Source organism: Silene latifolia, unplaced genomic scaffold (genome assembly GCF_048544455.1).
Source record: "Silene latifolia isolate original U9 population unplaced genomic scaffold, ASM4854445v1 scaffold_150, whole genome shotgun sequence".
Lineage (NCBI taxonomy): Eukaryota > Viridiplantae > Streptophyta > Magnoliopsida > Caryophyllales > Caryophyllaceae > Silene > Silene latifolia.
The window spans coordinates 319,240-337,727 of NW_027413138.1; the positions used below are offsets into that span (position 1 = coordinate 319,240).

At 40.4% G+C, this 18,488-nt stretch overlaps 1 protein-coding gene across 1 annotated transcript; it reads left to right on the top strand.

The window, feature by feature from the left end:
- Window positions 1-1,807: 1,807 nt before the first annotated feature.
- Window positions 1,808-5,402, top strand: LOC141637833 (CBS domain-containing protein CBSX5-like). Its single transcript, XM_074447253.1, has 2 exons — window positions 1,808-2,229; window positions 4,349-5,402. The coding sequence occupies exons 1-2, from the start codon at window positions 1,907-1,909 to the stop codon at window positions 5,163-5,165; spliced, it is 1,140 nt and encodes a 379-aa protein (XP_074303354.1). The 5' UTR covers window positions 1,808-1,906; the 3' UTR covers window positions 5,166-5,402.
- The last annotated feature ends 13,086 nt before the right edge of the window (window positions 5,403-18,488 follow it).

Consider the following 18,488-nt stretch of genomic DNA (forward strand, 5'->3'; position numbering starts at 1 on the left):
ACGAGCCACGGGTGGTAACGATACTTGCTCTGGAATTACACCCGGAACAGTAACACTTATCTAATACGACCGTATCACATCAATGGTAACATTCCTTATTTGACCCACAACATTACCAAGTTAATATTTCCACAAAATTTCATTACGTATTCCACCTATCAACCCACAAATACAAACCCACCTATTTTTTTCCCTCTCTACCCATGCTGTTACCCTATTTTCTTAAAAATCCCATTTTTTTAGAGTAAATTATCAATTACACCCACGTCAAATGCACTTTTTTTACAATTACTCCCACATCAATTTTTTTTTTATAAATTACACCCAAGTTAATAGCTCAGTTTATAAATTGCACCCAACCCCATTTTCCGGCAAAAAAAATTGTGAAATGACAATTTTGCCCCCGAGTCTATTAGGCTGATTTTGTGTGACTTTTGTGTTACTTCCCCTATTTCCTCCTCTCAACCTAATTTCCCCTCAAAGCCAGGGCAGGTCCCACCTTTGAGCTTCATCTTTCTCCTCCATTACAACTTCATCTTCCCCCTCCTCCATTACAACAATAACCATGAAGCCTTCCTCGGTTTCAATCATTTTTTCCTTACCAAATAAATAAAAAATCCAAACACCTATACTCCATACACAAATTAAAACTAATACACATTGATCCAACCTTAATTAATATCTCCTCCATTTTACTTCTAATTATTTTCCCTTAATGAAAGTACCCCTCTTTCCATTAATTCCCGTCTTTATTGAATCTGCACATCAAAAAACCGTAGAAATCAAAACTATCCTCCACTTTGTAGATTTGTAATCAATGACAAGAATGGGTAAAAAATGGGTACTGGATTTAATCGAAATGACAAGCTTTGATAAAGGTCGTTAATGGTGTTTTTGAGAGGTAAAGTAGAGTAAGACTCTGTTTGGCAAAGAAAACCGATGAAAAGATACGAAACACGAAACTGAAATGGTACGAAACACGAAAAGTTAATGAAATTTAAGAATCGATAAGTAATCGATTTTTATTAAAACTGTTTGGCAAACTAACTAAAAAGGTAGCTGATATGTGGTCAAAAGACGTAACAGGACATGGTTTAATATTATTATCATTTATGTTAAGGGGTAAAAGTGGTATTTAAAATATAATCAAGTACCTGAAATGTCAAATGCTACATTAGGTAGCATTTCATTTCAGGTAGCTTATTTGCTAAAAAATGCTACTTGCCAAACGCTTCCAAATAAAAAAGCTACCTGAAACTTTTTGCAAAAAAGCTACTTTAATGAAAAAAGTCACGATTTCTCGCCAAACAGAGCCTAAAGGAGAAGAAGGTGGGTTTACTTAGTTTGGAGTATGAAAAAAAGATTATAAGAAAGGTAACCTATTGAATAAAAGAACAAGGGCAAAATCGTCCTAAATTTAATGTTTTAAACCAAAAAATTTGAAATTTGACGGAAAAGTGGTCGGAATCTGATATTGGGTGCAATTTGTAAACTGAGCTATTAACTTGGATGTAATTTATAAAAAAATTTGACGTAGGAGTAAATATAAAAAAGTGCATTTGACGTGGGTGTAATTGATAATTTACTCTTTTTTTAATTATTATGGAAGAGTATTAAATTTAAATTGACGTTTTTTTTTTTCCAAAGAAAAGAGTGCAACAAAATATCAAAGATATGTGGCATGAAAAAGGGTAGATTGACATCACAAAAAGAACCTTGGACCACAGTCATAAATAAGCCAGCCTGTACAGTAACAAACTCCCCATAACTCACCCTATAAATACCCCTTCAATCTCCCCACCTTTAAAACTCCAACCCCTCCCCATTCTCCCAATCTTCCCCGTTCTTCAAAAACCGTCTCTCAAAAGACCTACTCTTTTAAAAAACCCGATTTCCCCCCCGGTGCATGGCAGGAACCCTACTAACCTATGAAATATCTGATCTTTGCCTCGGGAAACCCCCGCTAAGGCCACTCCCTTCCGACGCTACCGTCGCTGACGCTCTTTCTTTTCTCCGTCGCCGCGATTCCGACGACGTTTTTGTTTCCGTATGGTCTGTTTCCGACGATTCTCCGCATTGCGTCGGGAGAATATCTGTTGTTGATATTTTGTGTTTTTTGTGTAAGGAGGAGAATTTGAATCATCCTTCTGTTGCTCTTCATTCACCGATTTCCGTTCTCTTGAATAAGGATTCTCCTAATGCTGTCAAACAATTGGAGCCCAATTCTAGGTATTTTTCATGTTTTTAATTAATTAAATTAATTAATTACTCCCTTTCCGTCCCAATTATTTGTTTATGTTTTTTCTTAATTATTTGTGAGCGTATTTTAATCAAAGGTAAACAAATGATTGAGATGGATGGACGGAGTAATTCATTTTATTTGCATTTGTGTTAGTGATTATTTCCGACATTTTTTTTCCTCGGAAATTATCCAATTAAAACGGGTCAAATAACATCCCAGCTCATAGATGAGACAATTATTTTTGGTAGTTCCTAGGACTTATGCTTTTGTCTATTCAATTTGACCCGTTTTAAGTTTAAGATGATATCCGGTCTTAATTCACCGGGTTGTTTAGGTTGTTCATTTACGGACTTATATATCGTGTAAGGGTTTATGCTATTTGACCCGTTTTAAGTTTAAGATGATATCCGGTCTTAATTCACCTGGTTGTTTAGGTTGTTCATTTTATGGAATTATATATCGTGTAAGGGCTTATGCTTTTGTCTATTCAATTGGACCCGTTTTAAGTTTAAGATGATATTCCCGTCTTAATTCACCGAGTTGTTTAGGTTGTTCATTTATGGAATGCTACCCAGCTATCGTAGATGAATTTGGTAATGTTGATGTAATGTATGACAAGTTGACAACTACTTGTATATACATAAGGTCTTGTGTAACCGTGTAAGCCGGTTTTATAATTGAGATCGTAAAATCACAAGCATTTTCATCATTTTCCGAGTCACGACCGACTATTAGTTCCAATAACGATGTTGAGATTCACTGTATCTAAGAAAATCGGTTTTTATTAGCCCATACACATGCCCATTTTTGAGAAGGACAAGAAACTTGGTACTGCAGTAAAGGCAATCTAAGACACTGTGTTATTTTACCTTATATGGAGAGTATTAAATGCTGGTTATGGAGTTGTTGTCACAATTAGGTTGTTTGTCGTTGCGACATTAATGCGGTCGTGAATCTCGTGACTCGTGATGCATTATCATACCTTGATGTAGTACCATAAGCGGTACTTTTGGTGGTTGGTTTAAGTCCTTTTAGTAAAGTTTTGATCAGTCTATGTTTAGGCTAAATTAGGTGAGAAATGAGGAGATTAGAAATCGTGTTCAAATTTTTTATTTAATTTCGACATTGGAAGCCAATCAAAATTTTACTCCATAGAAAAGTACATCTTCCAACCATGTGGATGAGCCAATGAGATCTTGGCTCGGTTATTACCACATATTACATTAGTTTTCCGTCTCCTCGTGCTATAATAGACTGGGGTCATACAAGAAATTTGGTGGTGAATGAAACTGGGTTGATGCCCTAGGAATGGTCTAATCTTTGTGCCGCCTTGTAGAAAGGACAAAACTTGATGGAATGTAGATATGGGGGCTGCGTTGATAGTTATTGACTTGTATGAATGAGGAATGTCTGTCAATGAACCATTTTAAAAACAGAATTTATAGTGTCTGAATTTAGTCGTTTCTTGACTAAATTTGGAGGTTGTAATGAATCTTATTGTAGGCCTGTGATTAGTTTACCATCGTGTCTGTTAAAATTAATGGTCCTGTCAGTGGAGGAATAAAAATGGTTGGTACTTTGTAGCGCTTGACCTTTGGATCATGAAATATTTCTCTATATCAATGGCTTCCCGAGTTGTATGGCAACTTTTGGCCTTATGTGCTCATATTTTCCATCTAAGTATGGTAGAATGTAATGGCGCTCTTGATCAGAGTTTTGTTCTTCATTCTACCAGATATAACCAAATATGCGAGAAGCCATCAGGCTAGCTTATGAAAGTCTGGTGGTGCTAGCATCCCGCATTGATTCAAGTACGTCTTCTCGCATATTTGAAGTCTATTTGCCTTTTGCTTTTACACAAAGCTTACGGGAGACCATCTTACATGTGAGACTAACCCGTTAAGCAAATTATTGGATGAGGACCGCACAAGTATTTGGGTTGGTCTCACGTTTAAGATCATCACATACAAGACTCGCTACGTACACATGCTGGCCTTGAAATTTAACGCTTTGGCAAATTGTTTTAGATTTCTATTATTGCACCGTTGTATTTACGTTTAGAAGTTTTATCCTAACATTGTTATTGTTTTCTATTTTTTCGAGCAGCATTCTTGAGGCAGTAGACTGCATTCTAGAAGGAGCACAGAGCCTAATTGTCCCAAGGAGAAACCGGAGTTCAGGCATCTCCAAACAGAAGCTCCACCAGAAAGCCTCATTTGGGCGTCAATTTTGCTGTATAACCCAAGAAGATGTAATCCGCTTTTTCTTTAACTCGATCAATCTCTTCTCTCCCATTCCTTTCAATGCAATTCAATCCCTCGACATAATCGAGAAGAAGATCTTATCAGTCCACTGTGATGACCCTGCCTTGTCTGCCTTGTCAGCAATCAACACCTCTGTAGGTGGCCAATCAGCGGTAGCCGTGGTGGACGAGGAGGGCCGATTACTCGGTGACATATCGCTGTACATGCTTGCCAGCTGTGATGAAACCCTTGCTCCCGCCGTTGCCACCCTTTCTGCAGGTGATCTGATAACCTACATTGACTATGGGGGTCCCACAGAGGATTTAACTCAGCTCGTCAAGTCAAGGCTGGAAGAAAAGAAGTTGGGTGGAATGTTAGAGCTCTTAGAAGACGATCATTCAAACTCTTCATGTTTAAGCTCGTCAGGATCGTCATCATCTGAGGATGAAGCCGTGCATGGGAAAATCCATCGACGCAGATCCAATTCCGGGCGATTTGCCAGGGGAACCGAGCCCATTGTCTGCCATCCAAGCAGCTCTTTGGTTGCGGTTATGATCCAGGCCTTATCACATCGGTTGAACTACATTTGGGTTGTTGAAGACGACTATAGCTTGGTCGGAATGATAACTTTTACCGCGATTCTCAAAGTTTTCCGGGATCATGTTTCCTCCTTTTCCTAATAACTACCCATTCTTTCATTTGCAACTTATTTCCATTCTAATGTTCTGGCATCATATTTTCTTAGCTCCATTCAGCTATGAGATGTTAATGGTATGAACTAAAAAAATACCAAAATTTTTCTTGTATTAGACTTTTAAACAACCCAGTTACCATGAGTAAATTGTTATTTTTCGGACATAATTTACGTTATTGTAAAAACCCGTCTCAAATGAGTAGCAAGAAAAGGTGGTAGATTCGACATATTTTTTTTTTCCGTAAATGATATCAGAGAACAGTATTTTTCGACAGTCCGTCGCATTGAAGACGGCCACTAAGCTATCGGCCCTCTCACAAAACAATTGGTCTCTCTTGTGACGGAGTTCACCAATTTGTGACGGATATTTTGTGAGATAAAATGGTAACAAAATGGGTTAGTGGAGAAAGGGGACCACATGAATAGTGTTGCAGAGAGAGAAAAAGTGGGTACATTGTGAGGTAAAATGGTATACGTCTTCAGCTTGTGACGGATATGTCATGTCTTCAATGAGAATTTGTGCTCACAAAATGCGAGTAGGAGGGCAAGTGGGGTATCTATTTCCCCCCATTTGCACTATCCATTTGCATTTTGTGAGAGGGACACTATCCGTCTTCAGCTTGTGACGGATAGTGTTCGTCTTTAATGAGAATTGTGATTTTTTGAACAGAAATAAGTAATGGTGAAACCCGTCTCAATTGAGAGTCTAGTACAAAAAGGCGGTAGTATTATCATTTTGCAATAGATTTTGGTAGGTAAGGTACCGTCGTTTCACATATATTTTTATTACAATTTCTTGTGCAAGACTGTTGGACAATCCAATCACCCATTTTATGAGTAAAAATGGTATTTTCTGAATGGAAACAAGTAATGGTAAAACCCGTCTCAATTGAGAGTCTAGTACAAAAAGGCTGTCGTTCCGATTGACATACCGTTTCGCACTAGATTTCGGCCGGTACCGTCGTTTGACATTGTCATGAGGAGTTGTTTTCAACCAAGTTATTGTTGTTGAGGAATTGTGGCGTGTATTGAGTTTAGGAGTGCTCTTCTCGACCTTTCGTTATGGTAGCTGTCGTTTTTGACAGATTATTTGCAAGATTGAAAGTAAAGACCAAGTCCGTGTGAAACTCTCTTTTTGTATATAATGAAATGGTCGATCTAATTAGAAAAATGTGTCACATTCAATGACGTGATAAACAGTTAGGTAATCACATGAAAATATCAAATATCCTTTTTGAATTTAGTAATAATAATAATAATAATAATAATAATAATAACTTGTTATGTATGAGCTGATTGTTCTAAATACAGGCGCCAATACACTTAAATTTGAGGCGTTTGCGGCGTATCGGTTGAGCTTCTTTTTCTCCAAAGTTTTTCTACCACGTGTCCGGGGTCGGTTAATGAGTTACGGTATTCGATTTTCACCCTAAATAACATGTATTCATCTACTTTTAAAGAATACTCAATTTTCGTCCGAGAATCGTTTATCGCGCAAACACCCTCAAATGTTATCATTTGCTTCACAAAATTTGTAAAGGTGCTTTATCGACCCGATAAACCATCCGTATGATTCGGACATTTTGTTCAGGGACCTATAAGCCCAAAAGCGTGTATTATAGACTTAAATTTCAGCCGTTCGGAGGGCTTGTCGGGTCATGTTTATTTTTCTCCAAGTTTTTCTACCACGTGTCGAAGGTCGCTTCATGAGTTATCGTATTCGATTTGACCTTAAATAAAAAACGAAGGGATATTCTACATGGTACCTCGATTTTTGACTTTCTACATGGCTTACACTTTTTAAAACATGTGGTACACTAATTGTTGTCATTATCACTAAGTCTACCCCTAAACTTTATTTTCCGTCAATTAAAATCGATTTTAAGTGTTAAGTAATTAGTTGGACGCGTAACAAGCTTGTCATTTATCATCCCATGACATAAGGACTCTATTAAGCTCAATATCCATCTTTGGACGTCATAATTTGGCAAGGGATCAATAAATTTTCTGTCAAAAATGTTTTAGCCCATATATATCAATAAATATTAGGATCGAGATGAATATTGAGCCTAATAAGTCCCTTATGTCATGAGATAATAAGCTGACAAGCTTGGTTACCCGTTCAAGTCATCACTTAACGCTTAAAAGCGAGTTTAATTGATTTTAAAATAAAGTTTAGGGTACACTTAGTGATAATGACAACAATTAGGGGTACCATGTATGTTTTAAAAATATAAAGTACCATGTAGAAAGTCGAAAAATTGAAGTGGTACCATAGAATATCCTAAAAAGAATTTATCTATTTTTAAGGAGTTCCCGATTTTCGTTTAAGACACGTTTATCGCGTACCGTCACCCTCAAATGTGATCTATTGCTTCTCAAAACTTGTATGTCTGCTTTATCTAACCCAAAGAACCGTTCTTATGATTTACGGACATTATTGTTCCAAGACCACGAAATGTCGAAAACCATATATAATACACTTAAATTTGAGTAGTTTGGGAGGTCGTCGGTTCATGCTTTTTTTTTTCTCCAGTTTTTCTAACCGACACTCTCAAATGTTATTTGTTACTTCTCAAAATTTGTGAGGTCGCTTTATCGACCCGATAAACCATCTATATGATTCTGAGACATTTTTGTTCAGGGACCCTATAAGCCCAAGTACCGTTATGCTCGTTATTAGATTTGAATCGAGTAGGTTAACTCTGAAATGACCTCGGACGCGTGATAGAAAACCGGGAGAAAAAGAAAGGGGTCGATACGACCTCGACGGCTCAAATTGAAGTGTATATATAATACACGGTTTTTCGGCATTCGGGGTCCGGAACAAAATTATCGGAAATCACATAGAAATTTTCTCGGGTCGAGATAAAGCGGCCCACGCAAAATTGGAGTAGCAACGGAAGACATTTGGGGTGCTTATGCCATAAACCCGCTCCGCGTTCGTGGAACCTCGGATAATCATGAAAATGGATTAATGCTCGTTTAATGCTCGTTATTAGAGGCTGAATCGAATAGGTTAACTCTTGAAATGACCTCGGACGCGTGATAGAAAAACCGGAGAAAAAGAAACGGGTCGAGACGACCTCGAACATTTCAAGGTGAAGTGTATAATACACGGTTTTTCAAGATTCCAGGGTCTCGGAACAAAATTCTCCGGAAATCACATAGAACGTTCTCGGGTCAGATATAGCGCCACGCAAAATTTGATAGTAACGGAAGAAATTTGGGGGCCGGTATGCGTATAAAAAAGCATTAAATCGAACCTCGGATAATCGTGAAAAATGGATTAATGCTCGTTTAATGCTCGTTATTAGAGGTTGAATCGAATAGGTTAACTCTAGAAATGACCTCGGCGATAGAAACAGGAAGAAAAAGAAACTGGTCGGTCGACCTCGACAGCTCAAATTGAAGTGTATACACGGTTTCGGGATTCAGTCCGGAACAAAATTCTCGGAAATCACATAGTAAGTTCCTCGGGGTCGATAAAGCGCCACGCAAAATTTGAATAGCGGAAGACAAGACATTTGGGTATGCCATAAACTAGCATTCGTCGAACCACGGATAATCGTGAAAAATGGATTAATGCTCGTTTAATGCTCGTTATTAGAGGCTGAATCGAATAGGTTAACTCCTGAAATGACCTCGGGACGCGCGATAGAAACCGGGAGAAAAAGAAAGCGGGTCAGTACGACCTCCCAACGGCTCAAATTGAAGCGTATAATACACGGTTTTTCGGATTCAGTCCGGAACAAAATTCTCTGAAATCACATAGTAAGTTCCTCGGGTCGGATAAAGCGTACGCAAAATTGAGTAACGGAAGACATTTGGGGTGCGGTATGCCATAAACCATCATTCGTCGAACCACGGATAATCGTGAAAAATGGATTAATGCTCGTTAAATGCTCGTTATTAGAGGCTAATCGAATAGGTTAACTCCTGAAATGACCACGGACACGTGATAGAAAAACCGGGAGAGAAAAAAGCTGGGTCGATCGACCTCCCGAGCGGCTCAAATTGAAGTGTATAATACCACGGTTTTTCGTGATTCAAAGGTCCGGAACAAAATTCTCGGAAATCACATAAAAAGTTCTCGGGTCGATAAGCGGCCACACAAAATTTGAATAGCAACGAGAAGACATTTGGGGGTGTCGGTATGCCATAAACCGGCATTCGTCGAACCACGGATAATCGTGAAAAATGGATTAATGCTCGTTTAATGCTCGTTATTAGAAGCTGAATCGAATAGGTTAACTCCTGAAATGACCTCGACGCGTGATGAAAAACAGGAGAAAAAAAAGCTGGTCGATCTGACCTCCGAGCGGCTCAAATTGAAGTGTATAATACACGGTTTTTCGGGAATTCAGGGTCCTGGAACAAAATTCTCCGGAAATCACATAGAAAGTTACTCGGTGGTCGGATAATGCGGCCATGCAATAATTGAGTAGCAACGGAAGACATTTGGGGGTGCCGGTATGCCATAAACCCGGCGTTCGTCGAATCTCGGATAATCGTGAAAAATGGATCAATGCTCGTTTAATGCTCGTTATTAAATTTGAATCGAATAAGCTAACTCTGAAATGACCTCGGACGCGTGATAGATAAAGCTGGGAGAAAAGAAAAGGGGTCGAGTGCGACCTCCCGACAGCTCAAATTGAAGTGTATTACGGTTTTCGGGATTAGGGGTCGGAATAAAACTCTCTGGAAATCACATAGAAAGTTTCTCGGGTCAGATAAAGCGGCCACACAAAATTTGAGTAGCAACGGAAGACATTTGGGGGTGCCGTTATGCTATAAACCAGCATTCGTCGAACCTCGGATAATCGTGAAATTTGGATTAATGCCCGTTTAATGCTCGTTATTAGAGGATGGACCTTGTGTATCTCCTAAAATGACCTCGGACGCGTGATTGAAAAACCGGGAGAAAAAGAAACTAGGTCCGTCGACCTCCCGAGCGGCTAAAATTGAAATGTATAATACGGTTTTCGGGTTTTGGTCCCGAACAAAATTCTCGGAAATCACATAGAAAGTTCTCGGGTCGGATAAAGCGGCCACGCAAAATTTGAGTTTACGGAAGACATTGGAAGTGCGGTATACCATAAACCCGGCATTCGTCGAGCGTCGGATAATCGTAAAAAATGGATTAATGCTCGTTATTAGAGGTAATGGTCGAATAGCTTAACTCTGAAATGACCTCGGACGCGTGATAGAAAAAGCGGAGAAAAAAAGCAGGGTCGATGCGACCTCGAGCGGCTCAAATTGAAGTGTATAATACTAGGTTTTTCGGGATATCGGGGTCCGGAACAAAATTCTACGGAAATCACATAGAAAGTTCCTCGGGTGAGATAAAGCGGCCACGCAAAATTTTTGTAGCAACGGAAGACATTTGGGGGTGTCGGTATGCCATAAACCATCATTCGTCGAACCACGGATAATCGTGAAAAATGGATTATTGCTCGTTAAATGCTCGTTATTAGAGGCTGAATCGAATAGGTTAACTCCTGAAATGACCACGGACGCGTGATAGAAAAACCGGGAGAAAAAGAAACTTGGTCGTCGACCTCGAGCAGTTCATATTGTAATGTAAAATACACGGTTTTGGGATTCAGGTTTCCGTTACAAAATTCTCCGGAAATCGCATAGAAAGTTCCTCGGGTCGGATAGAGCGGCCACACCAAATTTGATTAGCAACGGAAGACATTTGGGGGTCGGTATACCATAAACCGATGTATTCGTCGAGCCTCGAATAATCGTGAAAAATGGAATAATGCTCGTTATTAGATTTGAGTCGAATAGGTTAACTCTGAAATGACCTCGGACGCGTGAGAGAAAAAGGGAGGAAAAAAAAGCGGGTCGGCACGACCTCCCGAGCAGCGTAAATTGAAGTGTATAATACGGTTTTTCGGGATTCCGGTGCTAGAACAAAATTCTCCGGAAATCGCATAGAAAGTTCCTCGGGTCAGATAGAGCGGCCCACGCCAAATTTGAGTAGCAACGGAATACATTTGGGGTGGGTATACCATAAACTTGACATTCGTCGAGCCTCGAATAATCGTGAAAAATGGAATAATGCTCGTTTAATGCTCGTTATTGAAATTTGATCGAATAGGTTAACTCTGAAATGACCTCGGACGCGTGAGAGAAAAACGGGAGAAAAAAAGCTGGGTCTTTACGACCTCCCGACAGCGCAAATTGAAGTGTATAATACACGGTTTTCGGGATTCAGGGTCCGGAACAAAGTTCTCCGGAAATCATAAAGAAAGTTCCTCGGGTCGGATAAAGCGGCCCACGCAAAATTTGAGTAGCAACGGAAGACATTTGGGGGTGTCGGTATGCCATAAATTAGCATTCGTCGAACCACGGATAATCGTGAAAAATGGATTAATGCTCGTTATTAAAGTCTGAATCGAATAGGTTAACTCCTGGAATGACCTCGGACGCGTGATAGAAAAACCGGGAGAAAAAAAAGCTGGGTCAGTACGACCTCCCGAGCAGCTCAAATTGTAGTGTATAATACACGGTTTCGGGATTCCATGGTCCAGGAACAAAATTCTCGGACATCCATAGAAAGTTCATCGGGTCAGATAAAGCGGCCTTGCAAAATTTGAGTAGCCAAGGAAGACATTAGGAGGTGCCGGTATGCCATAAACCAGCATTTGTCGAACCTCGGATAATCGTGTAAAATGGATTGATGCTCGTTTAATGCTCGTTATTAGAGGCTGAATCGAATAAGGTAACTCCTGAAATGACATCGGACTCGTGAAAGAAAAAGCGGGAAAAAGGATTTGGGTCATTACGACCTCCGTCTGACTCAAATTGAAGTGTATAACACCACGGTTTCGGGATTCGGGGTCGGAAAAAATTTCTCGGAAATCACATAGAAAGTTCCTCGGGTAAGATAAAGCGACCACGCAAAATTTGAGTAGCAACGGAAGACACTTGGGGTAACATTCACCAGCATTCGTCGAACCTCGAATAATCGTGAAAAATGTATTAATGCTCCCTTAATGCTCGTTATTAGTGGTTGAATCGAATAGGTTAACTCCTGAAATGACCTCGAACGTGTGATAGAAAAACCGGAGAAAAAGAAAGCAGGGTCGTCGACCTCGACGACCCAAATTGAAGTGTATAATACGGTTTTAGGGATTAAAGGGTCCGGAACAAAATTCTCGGAAATCACATAGAAAGTTCCTCGGGTCGGATAAGCGCCACGCAAAATTTGAGTAACAACGGAAGACATTTGGGGGTGCGGTATGCAAAAACCACCATTCGTCAAACTTGAGATAATCGTGAAAAATGGATTAATGCTCGTATAATGCTCGTTATTAGAGACTGAATCAAATAGGTTAACTCCTGAAATGACCTCATACGCGTGATAGAAAAACCGGGAGAAAAAGAAGGGGTCGGTACAACCTCGACGGCTCAAATGGAAGAGTATAATACGGTTTTCGGGATTCAAGGTCCGGAACAAAATTCTCGGAAATGACATAGAAACTTCCTCGGGTGGATAAAGCGGCCCGCAAAATTTGAGTAACGAAAGACATTTGGGGGTGCGGTATGCCATAAACCGGCATTCGTCGAACTTGAGATAATCGTGAAAAATGGATTAATGCGGCGTTATTAGAAGGCCGAATCAAATAGGTTGACTCCTTATATAACCAGGACGCGTGATAGAAAACCGTGATAAAAAAGCGGGTCGATCGACCTCCCGAGCGGCTCAAATTAAAGTGTATAATACACGGTTTTTCGGGATTCGGGGTCCCGGAACAAAATTCTCAGGAAATCACATTGAAAGTTCCTCGGGTAAGATAAAGCGGCCACGCAAAATTTGAGTAGCAACGGAAGACATTTGGGGTGCGGTATGCCATAAACCAGCATTCGTCGAACCTCGGATAATCGTGAAAAATGGATTAATGCTCGTTTAATGCTCGTTATTAAATTTGAATCGAATAGGGTAACTCCTGAAATGACATCGGACGCGTGATAGAAAAACAGGAAGAAAAGAAACTAGGTAAAGTACGACCTCCCGAATAGCTCAAATTGAAGAGTATAAAACACGGTTTTTCGGGATTCCAAGGTCCTGGAATTTTTTCCGGAAATCATAGAAAGTTCCTCGGGTAAGATAAACCAGCCACGCGAAATTTGAGTAGTAACGGAAGACATTTGGGTGTGCCGGTATGCCATAAACCAGCATTCGTCGAACCTCGGATAATCGTGAAAAATGGATTAATGCCCGTTTAATGCTCGTTATTAAGGTTGAATCGAATAGGTTGCTGAAATGACCTCGGACGCGTGATAGATAAACAAGGAGAAAAAGAAAGCGGGTCGTGCGACTCCGACAGCTCAAATTGAAGTGTACATAATACACGGTTTCGGGATTCGGGGTCCGGAATAAAGTTCTCTGGAAATCACATAGAATGTTGCTCGGGTCAGATAAAGCGGCCACGCAAAATTTGAGAAGCAACGACGGAAGACATTTGGGGGTCTTGGTATGCCCATAAACTAGTATTAAATCCGAACCTCGGATAATCGTGAAAAATAGATTAATGCTCGTTTAATGCTCGTTATTAGAGGTTGATCGAATATGGTAACTCTGAAATAACCTCGGCGCGTGATGAAAAAGCAGGAGAAAAAACTTTGGGTCGATTCGACCTCCCGGCAGCTCAAGTGAAGTGTATAATAAAAGCTGTTTTTCGGGATTCAGGGTCTGGATCAAAATTCTCGGAAATCACATATAAAGTTCCTCGGGTCGGATAAAGCGGCCACGCAAAATTTGAGTAACAACGGAAGACATTTAGAGGTGCGGTATGCCAAAAGCTTGACATTCGTCGAACTTCGGATAATCGTGAAAAATGGATTAATGCTCGTTTAATGCTTTCGATATTAGAGGTGGATTGAATAGGTTAACTCTTGAAATGACCTCGGACGCGCGATAGAAAAATCAGGAGAAAAAGAAACTGGTCGGTGCGACCTTACGAGCGGCTGAGTTGAAGTGTATATAATACACGGTTTTTGGGATTCGGGGTCCCGGAACAAAATTCTCGGAAATCACATAGAAAGATCTCGGGTTGGATAAAGCGGCCACGCAAATTTGAGTAGCGGAAAACATTTAGGGGTGCGGTATGCCATAAACCAACATTCGTCGAACCACGGATAATCGTGAAAAATGGATTAATGCTCGTTAAATGCTCGTTATTAGATTTTGAATGGAATAGGTTAACTCTGAAATGACCACGGACGCGTGATAAAAAAACCAGGGGAGAAAAAGAAAGCGGGTCCCGTACGGCTCAAATTGAAGTGTATAATACACGATTTTCGAGATTCCGAGTCCGGAACAAAATTCTCAGGAAATCACAAAGAAAGTTCTCGGGTCGGATAAGCGCCTACGCAAAATTTGAGTAGCAACGGGAGATATTTGGGGGAGTCTTAGGTATGCCATAAACCGACATTATTCGTCGAACCTCGGATAATCGTGAAAAATGAATTAATGCTCGTTTAATGCTCGTTATTAGAGGCTGAATCGAATAGGTTAACTCCTTAAATGACCTCGGACACGTGATAGAAAAACCCGAAGAAAAAGAAACTAGGGTCGAGTCGACCTCGACAGCTCAAATTGAAATGTATAATACAGTTTCACGGTCTTCCGTTGGTGCTCAAACTTTGCAAAATTTATCGACCAGGAACTTTCTATGTGATTTCGAGAGAATTTTGTTAAAGGGATCCCGAGAATCAGCAGTGTATTATACACTTCAATTTCGGTTCGGAAGGTAAATCTGAAAAAGGAACTGTTTCTTTTTCTCCTATTTTTCAATCAGCGTCGAGCTCATTTCGAGGAATCAACCTATTCGATTTGAGAATCAACATTCGATTTCGGACCTCAAATAACGAGCTTTAACACATTTTCACGATAATCAGAGTTTAGGGTAAACGAATCTTTGGTTTGTGGCACACGGCACCCTAAATGTCTTCCGTTGGTGCTAAAACTTTGCGTTACCGCTTTATCGACCGAGGAACTTTATATGTGATTTCCGGAGAATTTTGTTCGGGATCCCGATCTAAAATCGAACGTGTATTATACACTTCAATTTGGACCGTTCGGAAGGTAAATGCGGACCTGTTTCTTTTCTCCCTTTTTTTCAATCATTGAAGCGTCCGTGCTCATTCAGGAATTTCCCAGGAATCTTTGTTCGATTTGATCTCAAATAACGAGCTTTAACACATTTTCACGATAATCAAGTGTCGGTGAATCTTTGGTTTGTGGCACATCGGCACCCCAAATGTCTTCCGTTGGTGCTCAAACTTTGCGTGGCTGCTTTATCGACCGAAAAACTCTCTATGTGATTTCGGAAAATTTTGAAAAAGGGACCCCGAGAATCTGGAAAAAAGTGTATTATACACTTCAATTACACGGCCGTTCGGGAAGGTCGTGTAGGATCTGTTTGTTTTTCTCCTGTTTTTCAATCAGCGTCGAGCTAATTTTAGGAATCAACCTGCTTTTACTTTCGATTTGAGAAATCAACTTTGCTCAATTTGACCTCAAATAACGAGCTATAACACATTTTCACGATAATCGAGTTTTGAATCTTGGTTTGTAGCACACGGCACCACAAATGTCTTCCGTTGGTGGTCAAACTTTGCGTGACGCTTTATCGACCGAGAAACTTTCTATGTGATTTTAGGAGAATTTTGTTTGGGACCGGAATCGAAAACCGTGTATTATACACTTGATTCGACCGTACCGGAAGGTCGTATGGGACCTGTTTCTTTTCTCCTATTTTTCAATCAGCGTCGAGCTCATTTCAGGAATCAACCTATTCGATTTCAGGAATCAACACATTCGATTTGACCTCAAATAACGAGCTTTAACACATTTTCACGATAATATGAGTTTCGACGAATCTTTGGTTTGTAGCACACGGCACCCCTACATGTCTTCCGTTGGTGCTAAAACTTTGCGTGGCGCTTTATCGACCCGAGGAACTTTATGTGATTTCGGAGAATTTTGTTCCGGGTCCCGGAATCCGGCGTGTATTATACACTTCAAATTTATTACCGTTCGGAAGGTGGTGCAGGACCTGTTTCTTTTTCTACCTATTTTTCAATCAGCGTCCGAGCTCATTTCGGGAATCAACCTATTCGATTTGAGGAATCAACTTTGTTCGATTTCGGCCTCAAATAACGAGCTTTAACACATTTTCACGATAATCGAGTTTCGATGAATCTTGGTTTGTGGCACACGGCACCCCTAAATGTCTTCGTTGGTGCTCAAACTTTGCGTGGCGCTATCTGACGAGGAACTTTCTATGTTATTCCAGGAGAATTTTGTTAGGACAGAATCAAAAGCTTATGTATTATACACTTCAATTTCGGCCGTTCGGAAGGAAGGTCGTCTAGGACCTGTTTCTTTTTCTCCTTTTTTCAATCAGCGTCGAGCTCATTTGGGAATCAACTTTGATTTCGATTTCAGCCTCAAATAACGACTTTAACACATTTTCCACGATAATCAGGAGTTTCGGCGAATCTTTGGTTTGTGTCACGCCGGCACCCCCAAATGTCTTCCGTTGGTGCTCAAACTTTGCGTGGCGCTTTATCGACCGGGAACTTTCTATGTGATTTCGGAGAATTTTGTTGGGACTCGGAATCCCGAAAAACCTTGTATTATACACTTTAATTTCAGCCGTTCGGAAGGTCGTAGGACCTGTTTCTTTTTCTCCTCGTTTTTTTTCAATAACGCGTCGAGCTCATTTGAGAATCAACTGATAAACTGTTGATTTGACCTCAAATAACGAGCTTTAACACATTTTCTGATAATCAGGTAGGAATGAATCTTTGGTTTGTGGCACAAGCACCCCCAAATGTTTTCCGTTGGTGCTCAAACTTTGCGTGGCAGCTTTATCTGACCGGGAGGACTTTCTATGTGATTTAGGAGAATTTTGTTTAGGGACCGGAATCATAAAAACCGTGTATTATACACTTCAATTTGTAGCCCGTTCGGAAGGTAAATCGGGTGTGTTTCTTTTTCTCCTGTTTTTCAATCAGCGTCCGAGCTCATTTAGGAATCAAATTCGATTTGACCTCAAATATGAGCTTTAACACATTTTCACGATAATCAGAGTTTAGGCGAATCTTTGGTTTGTAGCACGCAAGCATCCCAAATATTTTCGTTGGTGCTCAAACTTTGCGTGGCGCTTTATCGACCAGGAACTTTCTATATGATTCCGGAGAATTTTAAAAGGGACCGGAATCCAAAAATGTATATACACTTCAATTTCGGCCCGTTCGGAAGGTCGTGCGGACCTGTTTCTTTTTCTCCTATTTTTCAATCAGCGTCGAGCTCATTTCAGGAATCAACTGTTCGATTTCAGGAATCAAACTTTGTTCGATTTGATCTCAAATAACGACTTTAACACATTTTCACGATAATCGAGTTTCGGCGAATCTTTGGTTTTGTAAAACTACGGCACCCCAAATGTCTCTCCGTTGGTGCTCAAACTTTGCGTGGCCACTTTATCGACCGAGGAACTTTCTATGTGATTTAGGAGAATTTTGTTCAGGGACCTAGGAATCCTAACAAAAAGGAGTATTATACACTTCAATTTCGGCCGTTCGGAAGGTCGTATGGGACCCTGTTTCTTTTTCTCCCTGTTTTTCAATCACGCGTCGAGCTCATTTCGAGGAATCAACATTAGATTTTGTTCGATTTGACCTCAAATAACGAGCTTTGACACATTTTCACGATAATCAGGTTTCGGCGAATCTTTGGTTTTAGCACACAGCACCCCAAATGTCTTCCGTTGGTGCTCAAACTTTGCGTGGCGCTTTATCTGACCAGAAGAACTTTCTATGTGATTTCGGAGAATTTTGTTCGGGACCGGAATCCGAAAAACCGTTTATTATACACTTCAATTTCGGCCGTTCGGAAGGTAAATGCAGGACCTATTTCTTTTTCTCCCTGTTTTTCAATCACGCGTCCAACCTCATTTCAGGAATCAGCAGGTTCGATTTCAGGAATCAACTGTTCGATTTCCGCCTCAAATAACGAGCTTTGACACATTTTCACGATAATCGAGTTTCGGCGAATCTTTGGTTTGTGGCTCGGCACCCACAAATGTCTTCCGTTGGTGCTCAAACTTTGCGTGGCGCTTTATCGGACCGAGGAACTTTCTATGTTATTTAGGAGAATTTTGTTAGGGACCGGAATCTCAAAAACCGTGTATTATACACTTCAATTTCAGTCGTTCGGAAGGTCGTCAGGACCACTGTTTCTTTTCTCCCTGTTTTTCAATCACGCATCCGAGCTCATTTCAGG